Below are 24,647 nucleotides of genomic sequence, written 5' to 3' on the forward strand. Positions count from 1 at the left end.
CAGGATCAAATATTAACTTATTAGAGGCCTTTTCATCATCAGGCCACTGCTCACTCAGGCTCATCTCCTACTACCCTGCCACACACTCCATAAATTTCTTTTGCCTTCTTGTTTTTAATCCTCACTGAGGATATTTTTCCCCCATTGATTTTTTTTTTTTTTTTTTTTTTTTTTTTTTTTTTAGCTAGAGTGGGAGTGAGAGAGAGAAAGAGAAATATTACAGCCATTAGTTGCCTCCCAAAGGACCCAGACCAGGGCCAGAGTTGGGAATCCTTAACCCTGCCCTTGGCTGGGACTAGAACCCCTGACTGTGGTTCTCCAGCGGTGGCTATAACTGCTGAGCAAAACCGGCCTGGGCATATACCTTCTTGTTTTTAGCATGCCATTTCATGCATATGGGATTCCGTTCCATTGGAAAATTTATTCTTATTTAAATAACTGCTCAAACATCTTGTTACCTGGAAACCTGAAGTGTAATATGAATCTTGAAACAAAGTAAAGCTAACTTCCTGGGCCAGGAATATTCTTTGTCTTTATCAGATTTCTTTTTAAAAATCCTCACCTGAGGATATATTTTCCATTTATCTTCAGATAGAGTGGAAGGGAGGGAGAGAGAGACAGAGAGAGGGAGAGATAGCGATAGCGAGAAACATCAATGTGAGAGACACATTGATTGGTTGCCTCTAGCAAGACTGGGACTGAACCACAACCGAGGTTTGTGCCCTTGATCGGAATCCAACCGGGGAGTCTTTGGTCTGCTGGCTGACGCTCTAACTGCTGAGCCAAACCGGCCAGGGCATGTCAGATTTATCATCAGTCTGGGGTGCTTCTATAGAAGGAGTTCATAATGATTTGCCTGTGTTGTTGGACAGGTTTGAGAACACAGTAATGAATATAAAATTTCAATTGCATTACTGTCTACAGGGTTTCAAGCAACGTTTACACTTGAAAGTGCAGTTTCCCAGACAACTGTAGACATATTTCAACATCATTTTGTTTGATGACAGTAGTGTCAAAAGAATATAACCCTATCGTAAAATATGGATTTCACATACATTTACAATTTACTATCCCTCAGCCAATCTAGCTGTTTTGAAATTATTAAGGTCGCTGCAGAAAACAAAGGGAAGAGCTAGAGAAGCCAATTAGCAGAGTCAAACTGTGTGTGTGTGAGTGTCCTCAAAGCAAGAGACGGGAGGGAAACCACCACCAAATTTGCGCAATCAGCAAGATAAAGTGCTTACAATGCCGAGAGGCACTGACTCTCTCTGATGGAGAGAAATTCGTATTTGTAGTTTAATCTACTTCAAGAGTCACTGAACAAGACAGTGAAGATAAGGACATGCAAAGGGAACATGCAGAGTGTAGTGTGGCACTGAGTTGAAGGTGGTTAAGAGAAGAGTGAAATGATGGACAAGATAAGGTTGCCATATTTAGCAAAGTCGATATTTGAGACATACCTATACTAAAAAATGACACATTATGTGACATTCTAATTTAACTGCGCATCCTGTATTTTATTTGGCAAATCTAGGAAAAGAGAAAAAGACACTATCACTCTGACGTTCCAAGTTGTGTGAGAAAAAACTCTCAAAGGTCCGCCCTAGAAGGCATATAGCGGTTGCATCAAAGTACCTGAATCCTGGGAGAAGCTATTTCCAGGCTTGGGCGTTGGGAACGCGAGGGGGAGGGGAGCGAGGCCTAAGGTAGCCCAGTTCGGGCCGCCAATGTCCCACAATCCTCCGCTCTCGGTTCCTCTTTCCTCGCTCAAGATGGCGCTGCTCGCGATACCTTCCTGGCGCTGGGCTGCCGCGGCGGCTGCTTTCGAAAAGCGCCTGCACCTCGCCATCCTGATCCGGCCTCTAGTCACTGTGCGCGGACCGAGTCCGCAGTGGGGGGCACGTCAGCTCGGCGTCCTAGGAACCGCTCGCGTGTCCCAGGTGAGAGGCGTTCACAGGGACCGGAGGGTGAAGGACAAGGGGACCGGGGAACGTAGTCTTCAGCCGAGTCTGAGGAAGGACCAGGAAGGAAGGGGTCGGGGCTAACTCGGGGTGGCAGTAAGTGAAGGACATTAGGGCGGGTACTTTGAGAAGGGAGTGCAGGACACCTTCGGGGGTAGAGCAGCTGGGGCTGGACGGGAGGTTCGGTCCAGAGGTCACCCGGAACGCCAGCGACTGGCAGGATTTCCACCGTTCCCTCAGTGGAAGGGATGGGGTAGTCACTACTCCCGTCCTGCTTACTTTGTAAACGTAAGCAGCGCCGGGCTACTTTCCAGTTAGCAACGGAATTTGGGACCGGTTTGCCAGCGGTTCCGGGTCTGTCGGAATTCGCATTTGGAGAGTCCTGGAGGGACAGCAAGCGGCGAATGGAGTTGGCGCCAGTTATCCCGCTCGCTGACAGGGCTCCTTGATAAGCCCAGACCGTAATTATCTTCCTCGCCAAAACATAGACCGTCCGAAATTTATATGTAAACACGATTGTCCTTTGATCCGAAAATCGTGTTCCGTGTACACAGGTCGCTTTGGAAAACATAAGGCTACTTATCTTTAATTAATGTAGCAATGGTTATAGTGCTTCTTAATATTTGTATACATGGTTATCCCTCAAGAACAATTGGATTTTAAAAATTGTATCTGCTCTACTTCAGTGTATCTTTTTATCTCTTACATATCGACAAAACACTTAATTGCCACCACTTGTTCATCAGTGTTACTAAAGTATTGTCAGCTTTGTATGAGAAACAGCCTCTTACATTTTTTATTCTTCAACAAATATTTAATATCTACCATGTAAAAGCACTATGCTACATAATGGGGTACCAAGAGAAACATACATTAATGCCTTCAAGATTGGTCAATTTCATTGAGGACATAAGATCTATGCATTGTAAGAGTAACTAAAATCAAGGTAGTAGGTTAAATTTCAGATGAATAGTGTAAGCACTAAGGGCTGTAGGCATCCAGAGTAAATAGTGATAATGAACGGCCAGATTATAGAGTGAATCACATACTGGTGAGAAAACTGGGAGAACATTTCAAGCAGGGAGAATTGGCGATGATGCCAGGCATGTGGAATTAATTTATTCATTCAATAATTAATGAACACCTTTGTAGCTGTGAATGGAACAAAATACAGGCCCTGTCCTTAAAAGCGTTTAAAATTCAGTAGGGCAAAGAGATTAAGTAAACAGGCAATTATAATACATTAGTGCAATGATGGGGAAGGCCCAGAGTACTGGAAGATATACATGAGGGGCATCGAGTCTAATCTTGAGGTGGGGAAAATTGCCTTCAGTGACTGATATTTAACAAAAAACTGAAACATTAGAAGAAGTTAGTTAAAGAGAGAATAGCATGTGCAAAGGCCCAAGAAGTTAGCTAAAGAGGAAATAGCATGTGCAAAGGCCCAGAGGTAAGAGAAAATGTGGACCTTTTGTAGAACTGCATATGGTTTACACTAGTGAGGAGTTCAAGATAGGAAGTGGCAGATTAGGCTGGAGAAGCAAATTCAGAAACATTTGCTTGGTAAATTAATAGTGCAAACGAGAAAAGAAGAAAGCTTAAATTATATATGCCAACTGTTTAATATATTTTAATATGGCAAATTTAAATTAAAAACATTTATACTTGAGTTGCCAACCACTTGTTTCACTGTTCCATAATTCTGGAAGCTTCCCACCCATACCCACAAAAAATATTAGTTTGAGTTAATATTTAACTGTATCAAGATTATTCAAATTAAATTATTCCAGTGCTCAGTTTATTGCTTCATAACATTTGGTGGTTATTGTGATCAACTCCAAATAAACCACTGATAACACAATGTGCACATTCACACACATACATGTCAAAACTGATTCTGGTTTTTAGTTGACTTTTAATCTTATATAGCCCTATACCTGAGACTGACTTTGTTTTTGTTTGCTTATTTTGTTTTTATTTTCCCAGTCTTACACTGTATATAATTGACGTAATATTACTGTGTTAGTTTAAGGTGTACAACATAATGATTTTGGTATATGTAGGTATATGTGAAATGATCACCACAATATGTTTAGTTAATATGCATCACCTCACATTTGCATTTTTTTTGTGATAATAATTTAAGATTTACTCTCTTATCAACATTCAAATATACAATACAGAATTGTTAACTATAGTGACTATGCCACATACTACATTCCGAGGAACTTATTCTATAACTGGAAGTTTGCACCTTATGATCATCATCACCCTACTCCCCCACCTCCCACCACCAACCACCACCACAAATCTGTTCTGTTTCTGAGTTTGGTTTTTTAGATTTCACATATAAGTGAGATTATGTATTATTTATTTTACTCGGTCTGACTCTTTTCACTTAGTATTATGCCCTCAAGTTCCATCCATGTTGTTGCAAATAGCACAATTTCCTTTTTTATGGCTGAATAATATTCCCTGTTGTATATACAGTACATCATATTTTCTTTATCCAGTTATCTGTCAATGGACATACAGGTTGTTCTCATGCCTTGGCTATTGTAAATAATTCTGTGGTGACTTCAGGATGCAGATATCTCTTGAGACAGTGATTTTGTTTTCTTTGGATAAATACCTAGAAGTGGAATTGCTGAATCTTACTGTAGTTCTATTTTTAATTTTTTAGGAACCTCCATACTGTTTTCCATACTGGCTGAATTAGTTTACATTCCTGCCAACAGTGCACAGGGGTTCCTTTTTCTCCACATCATTGCCAACATCTCTTGTCTTTTTGATGATAGCCATTCTCACAGGTCACAGGTGATATCTCATTGTGGTTTTGATTTGCATTTCCTTGATAATTAATGATGTTGAGCCCTTTTTCATGTACCTGTTGGCTATTTGCATCTTTGGAGAAATATCTATTCATTTCTTCCTTTTTTAAATTGGATTTTTATTTTTTGCTAATGAGTTGTATGATTTACCTGTATATATTTTAGACATTAACCCCTTATCAGATATATGGTTTGCAAATATTTTTTCCCACTCAGTTTGTTGCATTTTCACCCTGTTGATTGTTTTATTTGATGTGTAGAGTTTTAAAGTTTAATGTACTTTCACTAGTCTATTTTTGCTTTTGTTGCCTGTGTTTTTGATGTCGTATCCAAGAACAATGCCAAAACCAACGTCATGACATTTTCCCTCTGTTTTGTTCTTGAAGTTTTATAGTTTTGTACTCATTTTTAGATCTTTAATCCATTTTGAGTTGATTTTTGTGTGGTATAAAGTAAGTACTCAGCTTCCTTCTTTTGCATATGAATATCCAGTGTACCCTTGCCATTTGTTTAAGAAACTGTGCTCCATTGTGTGGTTTTGGCACTCTTGTAAAAGACCATTATGCCATATGGGCAGGAATGTATTTCTGGGCTGTCTAAGTTCTATTGATCTATATGTCTGTCATTATGTTAGTCCCATACTGTTTTTATTACTGTTGTGTTGTGATATGTTTTGAAATCTGGAAATGTGAGGCCTCCAATTTTTTATTTTCAAGATTGTTGTGGCTCTTCTTGGACCCTTGAGTTTCCATATGAATTTTAGGGTTTGTTTGTTTTTCATTTCTGCAAAGAAATGCTACTGGGATTTTGATTGGTATTGCATTGAATCTGTAGATTGCTATGGGTACTATAGATTTTTTTTAAATTGTTTTTTAGGAAGAGAGGAAGGGAGAAGGAGAGAGAAATAGAAACATTGACCTAAGAGTGAAACATCAATTGGCTGCCTCCTGCAGCCCCCTACTGGGAATCAATCTCACAATCCAAGCATGTGCCCTGAGTGGTAATTGAACCCACAACCTTTCAGTGCACAGGGTGAGAGCCAACCAGCCAGGTGAGCAACACCAACCAGGACTATTCCTAAGTATTTTTTCTGATGCAATTTTCTTAATTTCTCTTTTATTATTGGTGTATAAAAATGCATCTAATTTCTGAATATTAACTTTGTATCCTTCTACTTTACTGAATTCATTTATCAGTCCTGATAGTTTTTTGATGGAATCTTTAGGGTTCTCTACATATAGTATCATACATCTGCAAATAATAACAGTTTTACTTCTTTCTTTCCAATTTGGATCCCATTTACTTGATTTTATTGTCTGATTGCTCTGGCTAGGACTTCTGATACTATGTTGAATAAAAGTGGTAAAAGTGGACATCTTTATCTTTTTCCTCATCATTTCTTTTATCATTTTCCTCAAAGGAAAATACTTTTAGTTTCTTCCCATTGACTATGATGTTAGCTGTGGGTTCGTCACATATGGCCTCCTTCTGTTCCCATGTTGCTTAGAGTTTTAATCATAAATGGATGCTAGATATTTTAATGCTTTTTCTGCACCTAGTGATATGATCATATGGTTTTTATCCTTCATTTTGTTTATGTGGTGCATGACCTGAATTGATTTGTGGATATTGTACCAAACTTGTATCCCAGGAATAAATCCCCGTTGATCATAGTGTATGATCTTTTCAGTCTATTGCTGAATTTGGTTTACTAATATTTTCTTAAGGATTTTTGCAACTATGTTTATCAGGGATATTGACTTAATAGTTTCTATTTTTGTAAAATCTTTGTCTGGTTTTGGAATCAGTGTAGTGCTGGACTTAAAATCAGTGTGGTAACTTTTCCTTTTTTTGAAGTTTTGGAAATAGCTTGAGAAGAATTGGTGTTAGTTCTTTGAACGTTTGGTAAAATTCACATTTGAAGCCATCCAGTCTAGGACTTTGTTGGGAGTTTTTTGAATACTGATTCGATTTTGTTGGTAGTAATCGGTCTGTTCAGATTTTCTGTTTCTTCCTGATGCAGCCTTTGAACATTAATGTTTCTAGGAATTTATTCATTTATTTCAGATTGTCTTTTGTTTGGCATATAATTAATTGTTCATAGTATTTTCTTATAATCCTTTGTATTCTTGTGGTGCCTGTTGTCCTTTATCCTCTTTCATTTCTGATTATATTTACTGAAATCCTGTCTTTTTTTTTCTTGATTAAAGATGTGTCCATCTTGTTTATCTTTTCAAAGATCCAGCTCTTGCTTTCTTTGATCTTTTTTTATTGTTTTTTTTTTTTAGACTCTATTTTGTTTAGTTCCACTCTTTGTTGTTTTTCTAGTTTCATTAGGTGATTGGTTAGATTTTTTTTAAATTTTTTTTAAATTGATTTTAGATGAAGGGAGAGGGAGAGAGATAGAAACGTCAATGAGACAGGACATCGATCGGCCACCTCCTGCATGCCTCCCACTGGGGATCAGGCCCACAACCTGGGCATGTGCCCTGACTGGGAATCAGAATGGAGACCTCTTGATGCATGGGTCAACACTCAAACACTGAGCCACACCGGCCAGGCTGGTTAGATTTTTTAATTTGAGATTCTTCTGGTTTCTTGAGGTTGCCTGTATTGCTATAAATGTCCCTCTTAGGACGGCTTTCTCTGTGTCCCACAGATTTGGGGGTCATTGTGTTTTCATTTTCTTTTAATTTTATCCTTGAATTCATTGTTAACCCATTCACTGTTTAATAGCATGTTATTTATATTCCATGTGTTTGTGTGTTTTTTAGTTTTCTCCCTGTAATAGATTTTCTTAGTGTTTTGGTTGGAGAAGTTGTTTGAGATAATGTCAATCTTGCTAAATTTATTGAGACTTGTGTTTTGTCCTTATATATGGTCTGTCCTAGAAAATGTTCTATGTGCAGTTGAAAATAATGTATATGCTTTGTGTTTATATGCTCTAAAAATATCAAATCTATTTGATTTAATATGTCACCTAAGGCTGTTGTTTCCTTATTTTTCTGTCTCAAAGACCTATCCATTGATGTCAGTAGAGTGTTAAAGTCCCCTGCTATGACTGTATTACTGTGGATCTCTCTTTTTATGACCATCAGTAGTTGCTTTATATATTTAGGTACTCCTACATTGGATGCATAAATATTTACAAGAATTATAGCCTCTTGTTGGATTGATCTCTTTATCATTATTTGATGTCTTGTTTTGTCTTTCATAATAGCCTTGTTTTGTTTCAAAGTATTTTGTCTAGCCCTGGCTGGTTTGGCTCAGCAGTTAGAGCGTCAGCCTGCAGACCAGAGAATCCCGAGTTCAGTTCCTGGTAAGGGCACGTACTTCGGTTGCAGTCTGTCCCCGGCTCCAGTTGGGGTCATGTGGGTAGCAACCAGTCGATGTGTCTCTCTCACATCGATGTTTCACTCTCTCTCTCTTTCTACCTCTCTCCCTCCCACTCTATCTGAAGATAAATGCAAAAATGTCCTCGGGTAAGGATAAAAAAAAGTATTTTGTCTGATACAAGTATTGCTACTCCAGTTTTTTTTTGTTACCATTTGTATGAAATATGTCTTTTTCATTTTTTTAGTTTCCGTCCATATGTCTATGAATCTAAAGTGGATTTCCCATAGATAGCATATGTATGGGTCTTGCTTTTTCATCCATTCAGCCACCCTATGTCTTTTTATTGGAGCATTTAATCTATTTACAGTTAAAATGATGATTGATAGGTCAATAGTTATTGCCATTTTATAATTCATGTATATGTTCTTTTTTCCCTTTCTTCTTATGGAAGTTTCTTTAACATTTCTTGTAATACTGGTTTGGTGGTGAGGAACTCCTTTAGCTTTTACTTGTCTAGGAAACTCTTTATTTTTTTCACTTTTAAATGATAGCCTTGTTTGGTAATCTTGGTTGTAGGTTTTTATTATTATTATAATTACTTTGAATATTTGATTCTAATTCCTTTTGGCCTAAAAAGATTGTGTTGAGAAATATACTGATAGTCTTAGGGGAGCCTTCTTGTAGAAAACTAAGAGTCTTTCTTTTACTGCTTTTAAGTTTCTCTCTCTTGCTTTACCCTTCACCATTTTAAGTATGATGTGTCTTGGTTTGGGCCTCTTTGGGTTCATCTTGTTTTGGAATCTCTGTTCTTCCAGACATTACCCAATAATGTTCAGTCATTATTTCTTCAAATAGTTTTGCAGTCTTTTGTTCCCCCTCCTCTTTCCAGTAACCCTGTGATGTGAATGTTGTTACACTTGATGTTATACCAGAGGTCCCTTAAACTATCCTTATTTTTTAAAACTTTTTAATTTTTATTTTTGCTGTTCCAATTGGGTGTTTTCTGGTACTTTACATTCCAAATTGCTAATTCGATCCTCTTCATCTTTTCTGTCCTTGATTCCTTCTAGAGTAGTCTTTCTTTCATTTATTCTATTCTTCATTTTTGACTGGTTCTTTTTATGGATTCCATGTTCTTTTTATGCTTACTATTCCAGCTAGAGATTTTGGGGGCTCATGGATGTATTTTTATGGACTTGTATTTATAGATTTGTAATTAGAGGGATTTGTTGGTTTCTTTTTTTCAGGGCTCATAATCTCTTGCTCTTTCTCGTGACTATCTTTTATACTACTGGTTCTCTGAAGTAGTAGTGCATTACTAAGGTATCTCTTGTTTTCAGCTGCCCCAGGCATCTATAATATGCCATGTCTAATCTGTGCTATGAGTTGGGCAAGACAGAAACTGGTCCCTTGGACAGCCTCCTGAAAAGTGTTGGATGCGTGCTTCACTTCTTTTTTTCCCTTCCATGGTATAAGCCTTGAGTTGTGCACCTTCTCCTGATCATGCTGAGTATGCAAGCCATTCATTACTTTCCATTGTTCTCAGTATCTCCCAGGCATCAAACTATGCTTGTTTTGTCAGAGTTTCAAGTGAGGTGAGACAGAAACTAACCCCTCAGGCAGGTCTCCAATAGTCTGGGATGTTGGATGCATTTTCCACTGCTCTCCCTCCACAACTTAAGGGAAGCCCAAGTCTTCTCCCAATTGTGCAAAGCCATGTTAACTGTAGCAACACACCAGATGCTTTGTCTTTATTCTTAGCTGTCCCCAGGCATCCAAACTTTTCTGGTTCCATCAGTACTAATTAGTGAGCTGAGACAGAAACCAGTACCATGGGTAGCTCTTAATTCTAGGATGTTGGATACATGTTTCATTCTCTTTTGTCACCTGGTGAAGTTTCAGGATGGGATGATCTTTCTTGGTGCTAAGCTCTGCCATCTTATAGGAGGGGTTTATGTAGATAAAGTGAAATTGGTCTTTATCTTTTTCAGTGCAACTGTTCTTGACTTTGTCATTGTCTAGGGCACAGTGGAATTCTCTTAAAGGTATTTTTGTCCATATGTCATTATTAACTTAGTATTTCCTTGGGAGAATAAGTGCTAGGACTTCCTTTTCTGATATCTTGTGACGTCACTCTTCTAACTCTTTATGTATGATATATATGCAGAAAAAGGCAAATGGCATATGTATACAGCTTGATTTTTTACAAAATGACCAGACTCATGTAAATTTGAGTCCATAATGCCATCATATTCAAAAGACAGTTCAGTTGTATATAAAACTCTAGGTTAGACATTCTTTTCTTTCAAGGCTTTGAAAATCTTACTCCATTATCTTTTTGCATCCAATCTAACTTGTTGAAAAGTCTAATGTCAATCTGATTCTTTTTATTTTATGTTATTTATTCTTTCTAGCCTCTTGTAGAATGTTGTATTTTACTTTGATATTTCTAAGTGAATATGTCTAGATGATAGGTTGTTTTGTTGTTGTTGTTTCTCCTCTTGGCATTCTGTTTGTTCTTTTATCTTTAATTTTGGTATATTTAATATCTCATTTTTGTAAATGTTTCTTTACATTTTAAATTTTTCTTGGCATCATAATAGATAATGTTAATACTTACACTTTCTGTTTCTTCCTTTTTTTTTTTAATCCTCACCCATGGACATTTTTCCATTTTTTGTTCAGGTAGAGTGGGAGGGAGAGAGAGAGAGAGAAACATTGCCGTGAAAGGGACACATCGAGTGGCTGCCTCCTGCATGACCCAACCAGGGCCGGGGACAAACCACGACCGAGGTACACGCCCTTAGTGGGAACCGAACCCAGGTCTCTAAGGACCGCAGGCTGACGCTCTAACTGCTGAGCCAAACCGGCCAGGGCTACACTTTCTGTTTCTTTATTAAACTTTGTTACTTTTATAATCTTATATTGCAGTGTCTTTTCAAAGCTCTATTCTCCCAGGGATCTCCTCAGACTGTTCATTCCTAGGCTTTTTATTCTGTCTCCTGCTTGCCCCCTGTTATCCCCTTGCCCCAAATGCATTAATATTTAAAAGCTAGTATATGCCTTTGTATTCTTCCAACAAACAACATTGAAGGTTGTTCCAACCCCAAGGTAGTTCTGATGGGTGCAAAACAAGGTAAGCCAGGTGTTCAGGGAGGTGCCATGCAAGTCAGAACACACAATCACAATTCTTTGAGAATGAAGCCCATATTTCCCAGCCTCTGGTACCAGGAAGCCATACCAGGAATGAGAGATGCCATCCATCCCCATGGCTGCCTCTGGAACTGGAGAATGGAGTATGCACAAATATACTAATGCTCTCTACTGAAATTTAGCAACTTCTTTCTTCATATGTACTCCCTAGTTGAATTACCTTCCATAGTTCTAAAAGAGTTGTTTCTGTCAGTTTTTGACAACTTAATCATTGCTTTGGTGGAGTACACATTTCTGAAATTCCTTAATCTGCCACTTTTGGTGGTATCACTCTTTATTTTTATCATTACAATTACTTTGATGATTTTGCTGAAAATTAAACAACATCAAGTGTGCCATGTAAACAATAGCAAAATTAACCAGATATTCAAGGTTATCAATCAGGAAGATGACAATTAGTAAGCTTACTAGTTCCAGTAGTGTTACTGATATTGTTAATATTGATAATGTTAGGAATGTACATTTCCATTCTACCACTTCCTGGCTGTGTGAGCCTCTCTGAGCCTCAGTATCTAGTCTGTAAAATGGGAATGATAATAATAACAATAATAAATACCTTGTATGCCCAGCCGGTGTAGCTCAGTGGTTGAGCGTCGACCCATGCACCAAGAGGTCACCGGTTTGATTCCCGGTCAGGGCACATGCCCAGGTTGTGGGCCTGATCCCCAGTGGGAGGCATGTAGAAGGTGGCCGATCGATGTTCTGTCTCATTGACGTTTCTGTCTCTCCCCCTCTCCCTTCCTGTCTCTAAAATCAATAAAGACAAATATTTTTTAAAAAACATAAGAGAAGCCCTGGCCGGTTTGGCTCAGCGGTTAGAGCGTCCGCCTGCGGTCCGGAGAGACCCGGGTTCGGTTCCCGCTAAGGGCATGTACCTCGGTTGCAGTTTGTCCCCGGCCCTGGTTGGTCGTGCGGGTGGCAGCCACTCGATGTGTCCCTTCACATCGATGTTTCCCTCTCTCTCTCTCTCTCCCTCCCACTCTATCTGTACAAAAAAATAAAATAAAATAAAATAAAATAAAATAAAATCCTCACCCGAGGATATTTTAAAAAAAAAAAAAAAAAACATAAGAGAAAACAAACAGTTTTTAAAATGCTTCTAAGAGAGCTGCCAGTTTTCTTCCTGGCATTATGTGAAAATAAGTGTTCTAGCCATTGTATAAGTTATGGTCACCCTTTTGAATTTTCAAAGTGCTATTGAAAAGAAGATTGATATTTTCAGGAAAAAAATTGACAGATTTTCAGGGCTCAGATACATAAATGACATAAGTGAGAGGCAGCAAAATTAAGACATTTTTATGTATGTTTGAGAGGGTACAATATCTTTTGAAAAGGTCGCTTTTTTTTTTTTTTTCATTTGAAAAGCTAATGCAATTATTTTGGGCAATAATTATGTTACCAGAAATACACTTGTATTCTATATCATGTCTCTGTTTAATTAGACCTTGGGGAGATAATGGAATAGAGGTTAACAACCTTCTCAAGTTTGAGTGCCATTAACCAGTACTAAACTGACAATTAAAAAATAGGCAGATACATACAGATGGCCAATGGACACGTGAAAAAAATGTTCAACATCACTGTTAAAAAATGTTAATCATCAGAGAGATGCACATGAAAACCACAGTGAGTTATCACCTCACACCTGCTAGAATGGCTAAACTCAATAAATCAACAAACAAGTATTGGTGAGGATGTGGAGAAAATGGAACCCTAGTACACTGGTGGTAGGAATGCAGACTGGTGCAGCCACTATGGAAAACAGTATGGAGTTTCCTCAAAAAATTAAAAATGGAACTGCCTTTTGACCCAGTGATCTCACTTCTGGGAAGATATCATAAAGGTCCTGAAACACCAAACAGAAGGAATATATGCACCACTGTGTTCATAGCAGCATTCCTTGCAATAGCTAAGATCTGGAAACAGCCCAAGTGTCCTTCAGTAGATGAGTGGGGGGAAAAAAATCAGTAGTATACATTTATACAATGGAATACTATGCAGCTATAAACAAAAAAAAAGAAGGAACTCTTACCTTTTCCAACAGCATTGATGGACCTATAGATTATTTTGCTAAATGAAATGAGCCAGTCAGAGAAAGACAAATACCATATGATCTCACTAATAAGTGGAATCTAATGAACAGAATAAACTCTGACAAACAACATAGAAATAGGCATGGATACATGGAATAGACTGACAGCTGTTAGTGGGGAGAAGGGGGTACTGCATGAAAGAATGTGAAGGGACTAGCCAAAGACTATATATGCCTAACCCACAGACACAGATAACAGTGTGGTGATGGCCAGAGGGAAGAGGTGTCAGGGGCTGGGTGGAGGTGAGTAAAGGGGGTGGGGAGATGGGGACATCTTTAATAATGTCAACAATAAAAATAAAGTTAAAAATGAAAATAAAAAATAGACAGATAGAAAAGAAATCTATCAATACTTGAAAAGATCATTATTTTTTTAAACCTGAGCAATAATCTTAAGGCCTTTAAAAAAATAATAGACAAGATGTATGAGTATTTTCAGGGCTAGTTGGAATATTTGTAGATAGCTCTTCTTTTATAAGCTAATCCAACAAGCATTGAAATCTATCCTATGCATGTGTAAAACGTTGTGGTATGTTCCATGGGAGATAGATAAAAGAGACTGTCCCTAATCTTAAGACATTTAACATGTAACAGGAGAGAAAAAACATGTGCAAGTTGCTATAGCATAAGATAGACTGTGAAGTGTTAAAAAAAAAAACTTTGTTTCTAAGTGTATATATGTGAGGCAAAATAATCAGTTGTGCAAAATCTATATTAAATTGTAAAGTAAAACTGTATACACATGGAAAGCAAATGAGATATCATTAATTAAGTGTGTGATATACTTTGCTTGACAATGATAGAGTAACATATTACACAGTATCATAGTAGCAAATGACAGTAAGAAAGCTAATATACTGGATCATCTTTTTAACGATCTGATATTCTGTAATGGCTAATGTTTGGCTTGCTATCATTTTCAACTAGGCACTCCAGGCATGGCCGCTGATAGAAAAGAGAACATGTTGGCATGGTCATGCAGGAGGAGGACTCCACACAGACCCAAAAGAAGGGGTAAGAGCCAATAACAAGTAACTGGAAATTCTTACAGATGACTGTGTTTGCATAGAAGGTATATCAAAGATGATCATATTCCAAAATATTTTGACTAACTCATGTAACTGCAGGTTTTCTAATACAAAACCATTGGAATTGACCATTGTTATATAGAAGAAATTTTGCCAGGCTGAAAATAACAACAACAAAAAATATTCATGATTGAGTAAAAAAAGACAAAAAGTTATGAACCTAAACATTTTAGTACTTTATTAAAAGAACATTGGCTGAGGAGGTTATTTGTTATGTAATCTAGCCTTATAAATAAATAAGTAAACTAGATATAACACAGCTAATTTGTGTGCATATGTATATGTGTGTATGTGTCTGTGTATATGTGTATATTTTAAGGTTAACATTTTCCCTTATGTATAGTTATTTTAGAAGGATTCTAGAATGTACCCTAGCTTCATGGTAAATCCCCCTCTACCTTGTCCATTTATTTAATTATCCATATTCTTTATCATTATTATTATCATCAAATAGACAAGTTAAACAAACTTCAGTATTTGCTTTTCTTTAATTCTATGTTATAATATTTTGCTGCTTCTAAAGACAGCCATAAAGAGTATATTAAAAAATGGGATAGAAATATGAAAGCGATGTGTTTTGAGTTCTGTGAGAGGAGCTGTTTTGGAGATCAAACAGGGAGAAAAGCGTTGGAAACGTTTTTTTCCTGCAAATAAAATAACTAATATTTATCTCTACAGTTTAGAGAGCACCTTTACATAAAATTTGTCAATTGCCAAACTAGATTTAAATGAGTTAGATCCTCACACCATGTAAAGCTCTTAAATAATGTCTGGTACATAGTAAGTATTCAATAAACATTAGCTGCTGATACTATAATGTGATACTGTAAATCCTATCCTCTACCATTATCCATTCATTTAAAAAGTATGTATTGAATACATGTTTTGTGCATAACTCTGTGTTAAGTACTGTAGAAACAATAATGAACATGACACAATCTCTGCTGTCCAATACTTAACAGTTTAGATGGCAGAACATGTAAATTACCATGGAGAAATTTTATCACTCCAACAAATTATAAATTTTACCTTATAACCAACTGAAATCTCTACTGCTTTATTTATTTATTTATTTATTTATTTATTTATTTAAAATCCTCACCCGAGTATTTTATTTCCCATTTATCTTCAGATAGAGTGGGAGGGATGGAAGGAGGGGGGAGAGAGAGACAGAGACAGAGACAGACACATTGATTGGTTGCCTCTGGCAAGACGGGGACTGAACCACAAGTGAGGTACGTGCCCTTGACTGGAATCAAACCCTTGACTCTTTGGTCTGTGAGCCAATGCTCTAACTGCTGTGCCAAACTGGCCAGGACACTACTGCTTTATTTTTTTATCCATTTCCTCTTGTGTGTTCTTAACAACCATTAATCAGCATTAATAATGCTGCTCAGAAAGTCTTTAAAGAGTGGTAGTTTCAATAGTTGGAAGTTTCTGCTTTTAAAATAGGTAAATTAAGGAATTATTTGTCTTATAATAGAATCTTCAGATTTTTAAAGGCTTTTGGAGCTTTTCTCCTACATTTAAACTTTTTTAATATGCCTCTTGACAAAGCATCAGTTAGTAAATTTACTTAATCCTGTGCTCAAAATAAGAGCAATGTAGAACTTAACATGAGGGCTACTTCTAAGATTTTGCTTGATATACTGTTTTTTAATGTTGGAAACACATCCTCATTGACTGGATATAGTCAGAAGCTAGTAGAATTAAACAAGAGATCAGCAGTCAGATCTGGTATAAATCTTGATATAATAATAAGTGAAACTTGGATTATTTAAAATTGGAGGGTTGGGGAGATGATAGACTGGTAAGTCTTCAGGCTTCTTAAAATGAATGGACATGCAGACCAGTGGGCAAGAATACCTGGATGACATGGAAAGACTATTTTCTAGCTTTGATTTTGTCCGTCATCAAGCAGCCTTAACCTTTCTTTTATTTAAAAAAAAAGGAGTGACTTGTTTTAATCCTTACCTGAGGATGTTTTTCTTTTCTTTTCTTTTTTTTTTTTTATCCTCACCCGAGGACATTTTTCCATTTTTTGTTCAGGTAGAGTGGGAGGGAGAGAGAGGAACAGAGAGAGAGAGAGAAACATCGACGTGAAAGGAGCACATCGAGTGGCTGCCACCCGCACAACCGACCAGGGCCGGGGACAAACTGCAACCGAGGCACGTACCCTTAGCGGGAACCGAACCTGGGTCTCTCAGGACCGCAGGCCGACGCTATAACCGCTGAACCAAACCGGCCAGGGCTGAGGATGTTTTTCTTAATTTGAGAGAGAAAAACAGTGATGTGAGAGAGAAACATCGACCCATTCATTGTCCCCCATACGTGCCCCCACCGGGCATCCAACTTGAAACCTAGGTATGTGCCCTGACCAGAAATTGAACCTGCAACCATTTTTGGTGAATGGCATGACACTCCAACCAACTGAGCCGCCCAGTCATAGGAGTGACTTTTTATACCGGCTACAACATGGATGAGTCTCAGATACTTTTTCCTCAGCAAAAGCAGCCAGAATCAAAATGCTACATACTGTCTATCCCATTGATTAAACTTTCTGGAAAAGGAAAAACTGTAGGGATAAAGAGGAGATCAGTGGTGACCAGGAGGTGGGAGGCCAGTTGGCAGCAAAAGGTAGAAGGGACGCTGAGGAGTGACATGATTGTTTTACAGCCTGATTGCCATGGATCTGTTGAAACCTCTAGAACCTGACGCTAAAAAGAGTGAATTATACTGCATGTCAACTGTAGATAAAGAAATAATTAAATTTTATATAGTCCACTGGCCAGCCAACTAGTACTTGGTACTATAATGGTCAGAGAGAGGCGGCTGGAGGCCAGTGAACCGGTTGGAGTTTTGAGGGTTCTCCCTACTTCAGTTTCCTTCACCTTGGATGTCTCCTTGCCCTGATTACTGCTCAGGCTGCCCACAGGATGAACACCAGAGCTGGGCTCAACCTCGCCTCCAGGTGAGGGATAAGCAGAACTCCAAAATGCCAGTGCATACAGTGGGCTGGAAACCACAAAACCCTCCAATCCTAGAGAACCCAAGCCAGGAGCCAGTGTCATCTCCTGGTTAGTTCCAGTGTTCAGACCTTATCCCTGGCGATGTTTTTAAAAATTCACACTCTCAGAGCCCATGCAAGAAGGAGGCGGTCCAGGCTTTTCTCGCCAGGTCCCCTGGAGGCCTTATCCACCCTGTGAGACCAGCACGTAAAAGGGTGCCCCGAAGACAATTGCCCATGGCACCTTGCTGTGATTTCCCTCCCAGTGGCACACTACCCAGTCCAGCATGAACATGGCTCCACACTCCCATGCATGAGAGAAGAGGCCTGGGCACCCACCCCATGCCCTGCATGTTTACAACCACCCAGAGTATACCTTTCTAAGAGCGACCTTATGATCTTTATATGATTTCTCAAATTGACTTCTCTTTGGGTTAGAAAATTCTCTGACTGGCTCATGTGAATAATAGTCAGTTTGGCAGTTGTTGGTTTTTTCATCATAAATTATTAAATTAACTGTTCAATACAAATCCATCTCATGTAGCATAAGCCATTTTTCCCCCTCTGGACTTTTCACTGCTAGGTAAGATCCTCATTGTGGTTTCAGACCAACAGAGCTTGGAAAACAAACCTTGAGATATAGAAAAAGCAACAATAATTGTAAAACTTTTCCTTACAATATATCTTTCCTCTCCTATCCATAAATTCACTATACCCAATAATGTGGGGAAAATTTTCCAGTTACCCTTTGGGTTTTCCATTACACATCTACTCAGTGTACATGTCTTTTAACCTAGCTTTCATCAAGACACTGTTATTGAAGTAGCTAAAAGTATTCCCTTAATTGCAGTTACTTATCTTTAGCTTGCACTGAAAAGAATTCTATTCTCTGGACAGTATGCTTATGCCTCAAATTGTGAGCACTTCCAGATTCTCTGCTAAATGAATTCTTTAGGGAGTGTTGCTTCAGCAGCACATATACTAAAATTCATTAGGGAAAAAATATTCAGCCTATAGACCACATCCTTAAATTTTTAAAAATTAATTAATTTTTCTTATAGATATTCCTCCTTTTTGCATCTGTAAATTCTTTTTCCTTATCACAAGTTTCACCCCCCAAGTAGTTTTCTTTCTAAACTAATTCCTTCATTCTGTGAGTTAGAACTTTTCATGCTATTGGTTTCAGGTGTACAACATAGTTGTTAGACAGTCATATACTTTACAAAGTATTTTCCCTGATATTTCAAGTACCTATCAATTTGTACTTCTTAATCCCTTCACCTTTTTAACCAGTCCCCACCCATCAGTCTGTTCTGCATATCAGTCAGTCTGGTTTTTATTTTGTTTATTCGTTTATTTTGTTATATAGTTTTCATATATAAGTGAAATCATATGGTATTTCTTTTTCCCGGACTGACTCATTTCATTTGGCATAATATCATCCAAGTACATTCATCCTGGTGTGAATGGTAAGATTTCATTCTCTTTTTAGCAGTCATATTCCACTGTATATTTGTACCACCACTTTTTTATCCACTTGACCATTGGTGATCTCTTGGGTTGCTTTCATATCTTGGCTACTGTAAATAATGCTGCAATGAACATATGATTGCATATATTGTTATGAATTAGTGTTTTGGGGTTCTTTGCATATATACCTACAGGTGGAATCACTGGTTCAGAAGGAAGTTCCATTTTTAATTTTTTCAGGATTCTCTACACTGTTTTCCATAGTGGCTACACCAGTTCTGCATTCCCACCAACAGCACACGAGGTGCACTTTTCTCCACATCTTCACCAAAGCTTGTGTGTCGATTTATTGATAGCCATTCTGAGAAGCTTTAGATGATATCTCATTGTGGTTTTAACTTGCATCTCTCTGATGATTAGTGACATTGAGCATCTTTTTATATGTATATTGGCCATCTGTATGTCCTCTTTGGGTAAGTGTTAAGGTCTTTGCCCATTTTTAATTGGATTGTTTGTGTTTTTGGTGTTGAGTTTTATAAGTTCTTTCTTTCTTTATTTTTTGTTTTATAACTATATGTATTTTATTTATTTTTTTATTAATTTATTTATTTTTGTTACAGATGTTTCTCCTTTTTCCCCCATTGATTCCCCTCTCCCTCTCCCTCCCCGCCCTGTCCCCAGCTTTGTTGTCCATGTCCATTGTTCATGCACACATGCATATAAGTTCTGTGGTTTATCTCTCCCCCCCACCCCCTCTTCTGGGGGTTGTCAGTCTGTACCCCACTTCCACGTTATAAGTTCTTTATAAATTTTAGATATTAATCTCTTATCAGATGTATCATTGGTGAATATGTTTTTCTGTTTAGTGGGTTATCTTTTCACTTTGTTGATGGTTTCCTTTGCTATGCAAAAACTTTTTAGTTTGATGTAGTCTCATTTATTTATTTTTTCTTTTGTTTCTCTTGCTCAAGGAGATATATTAGAAAAAAATTGCTAAGACAAATGTCAGAGATTTTACTGCCTATGTTTTCTTCTGGGAGTTTTACAGTTTTGACTCTTAATTTTAAGTGCATGTCCCCAGATTAACATGGCATTGGTGGGAGCATTTGACCCAAGAAAGATGACGTTTGTGGGTGGTGTGGGATAGGGACTTAGCACAGGGACCCTGGTGGCTGTCCCTTTAGCTCTCTCCCCAGAGACTCACAACCCAGTCTCTCCATGCAGGACTCCAGTTTGCTCTGAGCTGACCTCCCTCTGCTGCAGCCCAGGGTGAGTGACTGTGGGGGAGATTTGTGCCCTGACCCTTTAAGGGAGCACCTAGGTTTCTAGCAGGTTCCAGTCTCTCCCTGGCATGCAGAATTCCTGCTGATTTTCACAGCTGGGTGTTACATGGCGCCTCTTCCAGGCTCTGTGGCTCTGGGCTGGAGTGCCCAGCATGGGCTGGAGACCACTTTCTTCACGAGGGGGACCCTTGCAGCTGAGACCTTTCTCTGGATTCTCAGTGGCTGCCTGTGGGAGCAGGACCAGTCCTTTTCATGTCTCTGCCCTTCCTACCGGTCTCCACGTGGCTTTTTCTGTAAATCCTTGATTGTGAGACATCTGTTTTGCTACTTTTAAGTTGGTTATTCAGGTTGATTGTTCTGTAATTTAACTGTAATTCCAGTGTGATCTTGGGAGGAGGTGAGTGTAACGTCCATGTACTCTGCTACCATCTTGGATCCTCCAATAACCTTTCTCACAAGAGCTAGGAAGTTACAGTCGTGAGAAGCAAAATATGTATTCAGTGTATCAGTATCTAGTTATCTTTAATATCTGAAAATTCTACCAAGTAAGGAGCTGCTCCAGAAGTGTTTTGATTTTTTAAATTGTTCTTTTTGTGTGTGTCCGGACTAAATAGTTATTAGCTATAGGTTTTCACTTATAGCACTAATAGTTGTGAGTGACTGCATGGATCCAGGTCATGCTGTTTAATTGAGCCCTGCTGCATATAAGCAGTACAGTATGTGGCTTTCCACTCCTACCCTATGGCGTCAGGTGCTCCCAGTTTTATTTAAGTGTTTGTTTTTGGCCTACCAAAAGTGCTATGATTGTGCTGTTTCAACTTCTTGTATACAAGTAGATATTCTTTTCATTATTTTTATTCAGCCTCATAAGGCTTATGAAGCTATATATTAATACTAAATAAGTAAATATTTAAAATCTGTCACAAGTTGCAATGACTTAATAAATCAAGTATTATATACATCTCCTAGATACTGATAAGAGTTTGTCCTCATGTGTTTAAGAATAGATACACTCATTAATTGAATAAATATTTATTGAACATTGTTTCTGGTATCAGTCAAGTTTCTTTCTCAGGCATCTGCTTTTTATCTTTTGGTACACTTTGTTTTCAGTCACTTTCATCTCCTGTTTGATAACTCTCTGATATGTCCAAACCTTTTCTCCCAAACTAATTTCTAATGGAAAGTAATACAATAGTTAACAAATACTATAAGAATAAACTCTGTTTCACTTACAGGTGTAATCCTACTTCTGCCCACCCCTGTATATAGTTAAAACCTATATAGAAATGTTTATTTCACATACTAACACAGTACTAGGTTTATATTGTAATGGGGCTTAAAATAGTAGTTCCATGTTTTAAATTTGAGTCTATTAGCTACAACAAAAAGACCACATTCTATATATTGTTAACAGAAAAGGAAGGTAGAACCACTCCTACTTTTACAGGCCTTTTAATGAAATTTCTATAGTGTTCAATTTTAAAGAGCTTTAATTGTCATGATATAATGATCAGTTATGTTTTGAAAATAACAAATTTTATTTACTATAAAAATGATAAGCAGAAAAGTTAAAGAATTTCATGCTTATGTGTAAGCAAGGCTTAAAGAAAAACTATTATGATATTAACTGTTGGTTACTTCCGAAATTTTGACCCTTGAGAAAGACTTTCCTTTTCTTTTTTTTTTTAAATCTTTTTTCCTTTTTTGATTTGAAAGAGAGAGGAAGTGAGAGGAAGAGAGAGATAGGAACAATGATGAGAGATACGTGCCCTTAACGGGAACCAAACCCCGGTCTCTCTGGACCGCAGGCCGATGCTCCAACCACTGAGCCAAACTGGCCAGGGTGACTTTCCTTTTCTTAAACTATTGTTTTTTTTCTATACTATACTATAATTACTCCTCACATTGTGAGTTTTCAAAGAATCTAATTTCTTGTCATCCTACTTGACATTTTCTACATTTTCCATCCTTTCTTTAAGAATTCCATCTTAAAGGGGTGTTATGCTATTTGTGTTGGTTAGTCTGAAATATAAAGATTACTTGACATGAAGATTATGTCTGATTCAGTCTCAAGTTTGTATCTAGGCTGTCTTCAGCTTTAGATGACCCTTTTGTCTTTCAGGCTTACCAGTGGGTGGCCAGTATGAATTAACTGTGATGATTTAGAAAGATGGTAGATTGTCTTTTAGGATTTGAATTGAGGCCTTCAATTTTATTTTACTGTTGTGCAGCAAGAATACGTTGGTTTAAAATTCTCTAAAAATGTGCCTCAGCCTCTGAAATGCCCCTTTGATTTGGCTGTATTTTTTATTTATTTATGTAAAAAAATTTTTTTTCTCCATTGATTTTTAGAGAGAGAGGAACAGAGAGGGAGAGAGAGATAGAAACCTTGATGAGACAGAACATCGATTGGCTGCCTCCTGCATGACCCCCACTGGGGATCGGGCCCACAACCTGGGCATGTGCCCTGACTGGGAATCAAACCAGAGACTTCTTGGTGCATGGGTCGACGCTCAACCACTGAGCCATACCGGCCAGGCTGATTTGGCTGTATTTTTTTAAAAAGACATTATTTTTCATTTTTATAATTTATCTAAACTATAACTGAAGACATGTACTTTAACAATTTAATGGAATCATAATGCATGATTACACAACTTCAGAACCCATTTCGTTATATGAAGTGGTGACATTTTATGCTCTATTAAGCCAACTAGAATAATTTTATTGCTCTTAGCGGTAACTTCTCTGTGTCCTTATTGGGATGTGTTGTAGAAGGTTTTGACATTAGTGTTTCTAACGGTATGTGGAAACTGGGCCTTTTTGCCATTATTCCATCAAGAAAAATAATACTAAACTTGTGAAATGGAAAAGTGGTTGAAGTGCCCCTGTTTGTTTTATAATATAGTAAAGTATATTTATTTAGTTATAGTTTGATTGGAAAAGTGAATTTTAAAATTGCGGCCTCATTCCCTTTTAAAAACACCTTACCAGTTAGGAATGCATGTGTGAGTATATGCTAGTCGTTTTCATACAACACGAACACTTTTATTTCTGTTATACTTTACTCAGTAAACTGACTAAAATGTGTTGGAAAAATAGTTTGCTGAGTCTTGGGGGTAATAACCATAATATAAAACTACCCTGTATTATATAATGTGCTGTCCTAGGGTTCTTGTATGTTGACAGTTTCCCCCTTCCTTTCAAGCTAATCTACTTGAAATTATGTAACTTTCCTCCCTCAAAATAAATTATGTATTTTTCTTATATGTGAGATACAGAAAATACAAGCAAGCAAAAAAAGAATATAAAAAATCATCAATTATTCCTCTTACAGCTACCGACATTAACACTTTTTGGGAGTACTTTGTAGAGACATTTGTATGCATGTGTAAATTCTTACACACATATTTAAATTCTAGCAGGAGAACAGACATTAATCAAATAACCCACAAAAAATAACTTTAACTCTGCTTTTTTTTACTTAACATGTGTCTGTTTCACTACATATATTTCTGAATGGCTGTATTTTGTTGTATGCATTCACTTAATTTCTTTACAAGGTTCTGCATTGTTGATCATTTAGGCTGTTTTCAATTTTTTCCTATTAAAACAGCATGGGAATAAAGTATTCTTATAGCTAAATGTTTTATTCTTTTATTCAATAAATATTTGTTGAGTACCTAATGTATGTCAGCCACTGTGTTTGGTATTGAGTTATAACACATTGCTGTATATGTAGTTTATAACTGAAATGAATACTCTGAAGCAAAGAAATACTGTTCTGCGAGAAAATACAGCCAGGGATCCTGGATGACTGGAGTTAGGGAAGACCTCATTGAGAAAGTGCTGCTTGATCTGGCAATTAACTAGTTGTGTAAGAGGTTGTGGGTGGTGTGGGTTGGCACTGTGGAGAGAAACATTATTCCTGACAGAGGGAATGGTATTGTGCAAAGGCCTAGTGGCAGAGGGATTATAACATATTTAAGAAATTTAAAGAAAGCCAGTGTGATATAAACACTGAAAGTAGTGGTATAAGATACAGCTAGAGAGGTGGTCAGGTCTGGCCAAGCAGAGACTCATAAACCATGTTATGGACTTTATTTTAAGAGTTATAGGATGCCTTCGAAGGGTTTTAAGCTGGGAGTAATATCTGATTGCAGGATGGACTACTTGTACAGGGTACAGAGTGGAATTGGTTGGTGGAGGAAATAGAAAGAAGTAGACAGATTCAAGAGATTTTTTAGGAAATAAAGTTGATTAAACTTGGAACATATTCTGAAGTATTTTTTTAAGCCTAAGTTTCCAGAAATGGAATTCTCAAGACAAAGGGTAGACTAACTTTAAAAGCTTTTGGCAGATA

At 37.6% G+C, this 24,647-nt stretch overlaps 1 protein-coding gene across 2 annotated transcripts in view; it reads left to right on the top strand.

Moving 5' to 3' along the window:
- Positions 1-1,768: 1,768 nt before the first annotated feature.
- The window catches only part of ABCB7 (ATP binding cassette subfamily B member 7), a 64,415-nt gene continuing 41,536 nt past the window's right edge, over positions 1,769-24,647 (top strand). The window contains exons 1-2 of one of the 2 annotated variants that reach the window (XM_036271104.1): positions 1,769-1,940; positions 14,361-14,447. In XM_036271104.1, coding sequence (XP_036126997.1) covers positions 1,773-1,940; positions 14,361-14,447 — 255 coding nt within the window. In that variant the 5' untranslated portion in view covers positions 1,769-1,772. The remainder of the gene's footprint in view (positions 1,941-14,360; positions 14,448-24,647) is intronic. The other variant, XM_036271105.1, reaches the window with a different exon arrangement.

The sequence above is a fragment of the Molossus molossus genome, unplaced genomic scaffold, assembly GCF_014108415.1.
Source record: "Molossus molossus isolate mMolMol1 unplaced genomic scaffold, mMolMol1.p scaffold_m16_p_2, whole genome shotgun sequence".
Taxonomy (NCBI): Eukaryota; Metazoa; Chordata; class Mammalia; order Chiroptera; family Molossidae; genus Molossus; species Molossus molossus.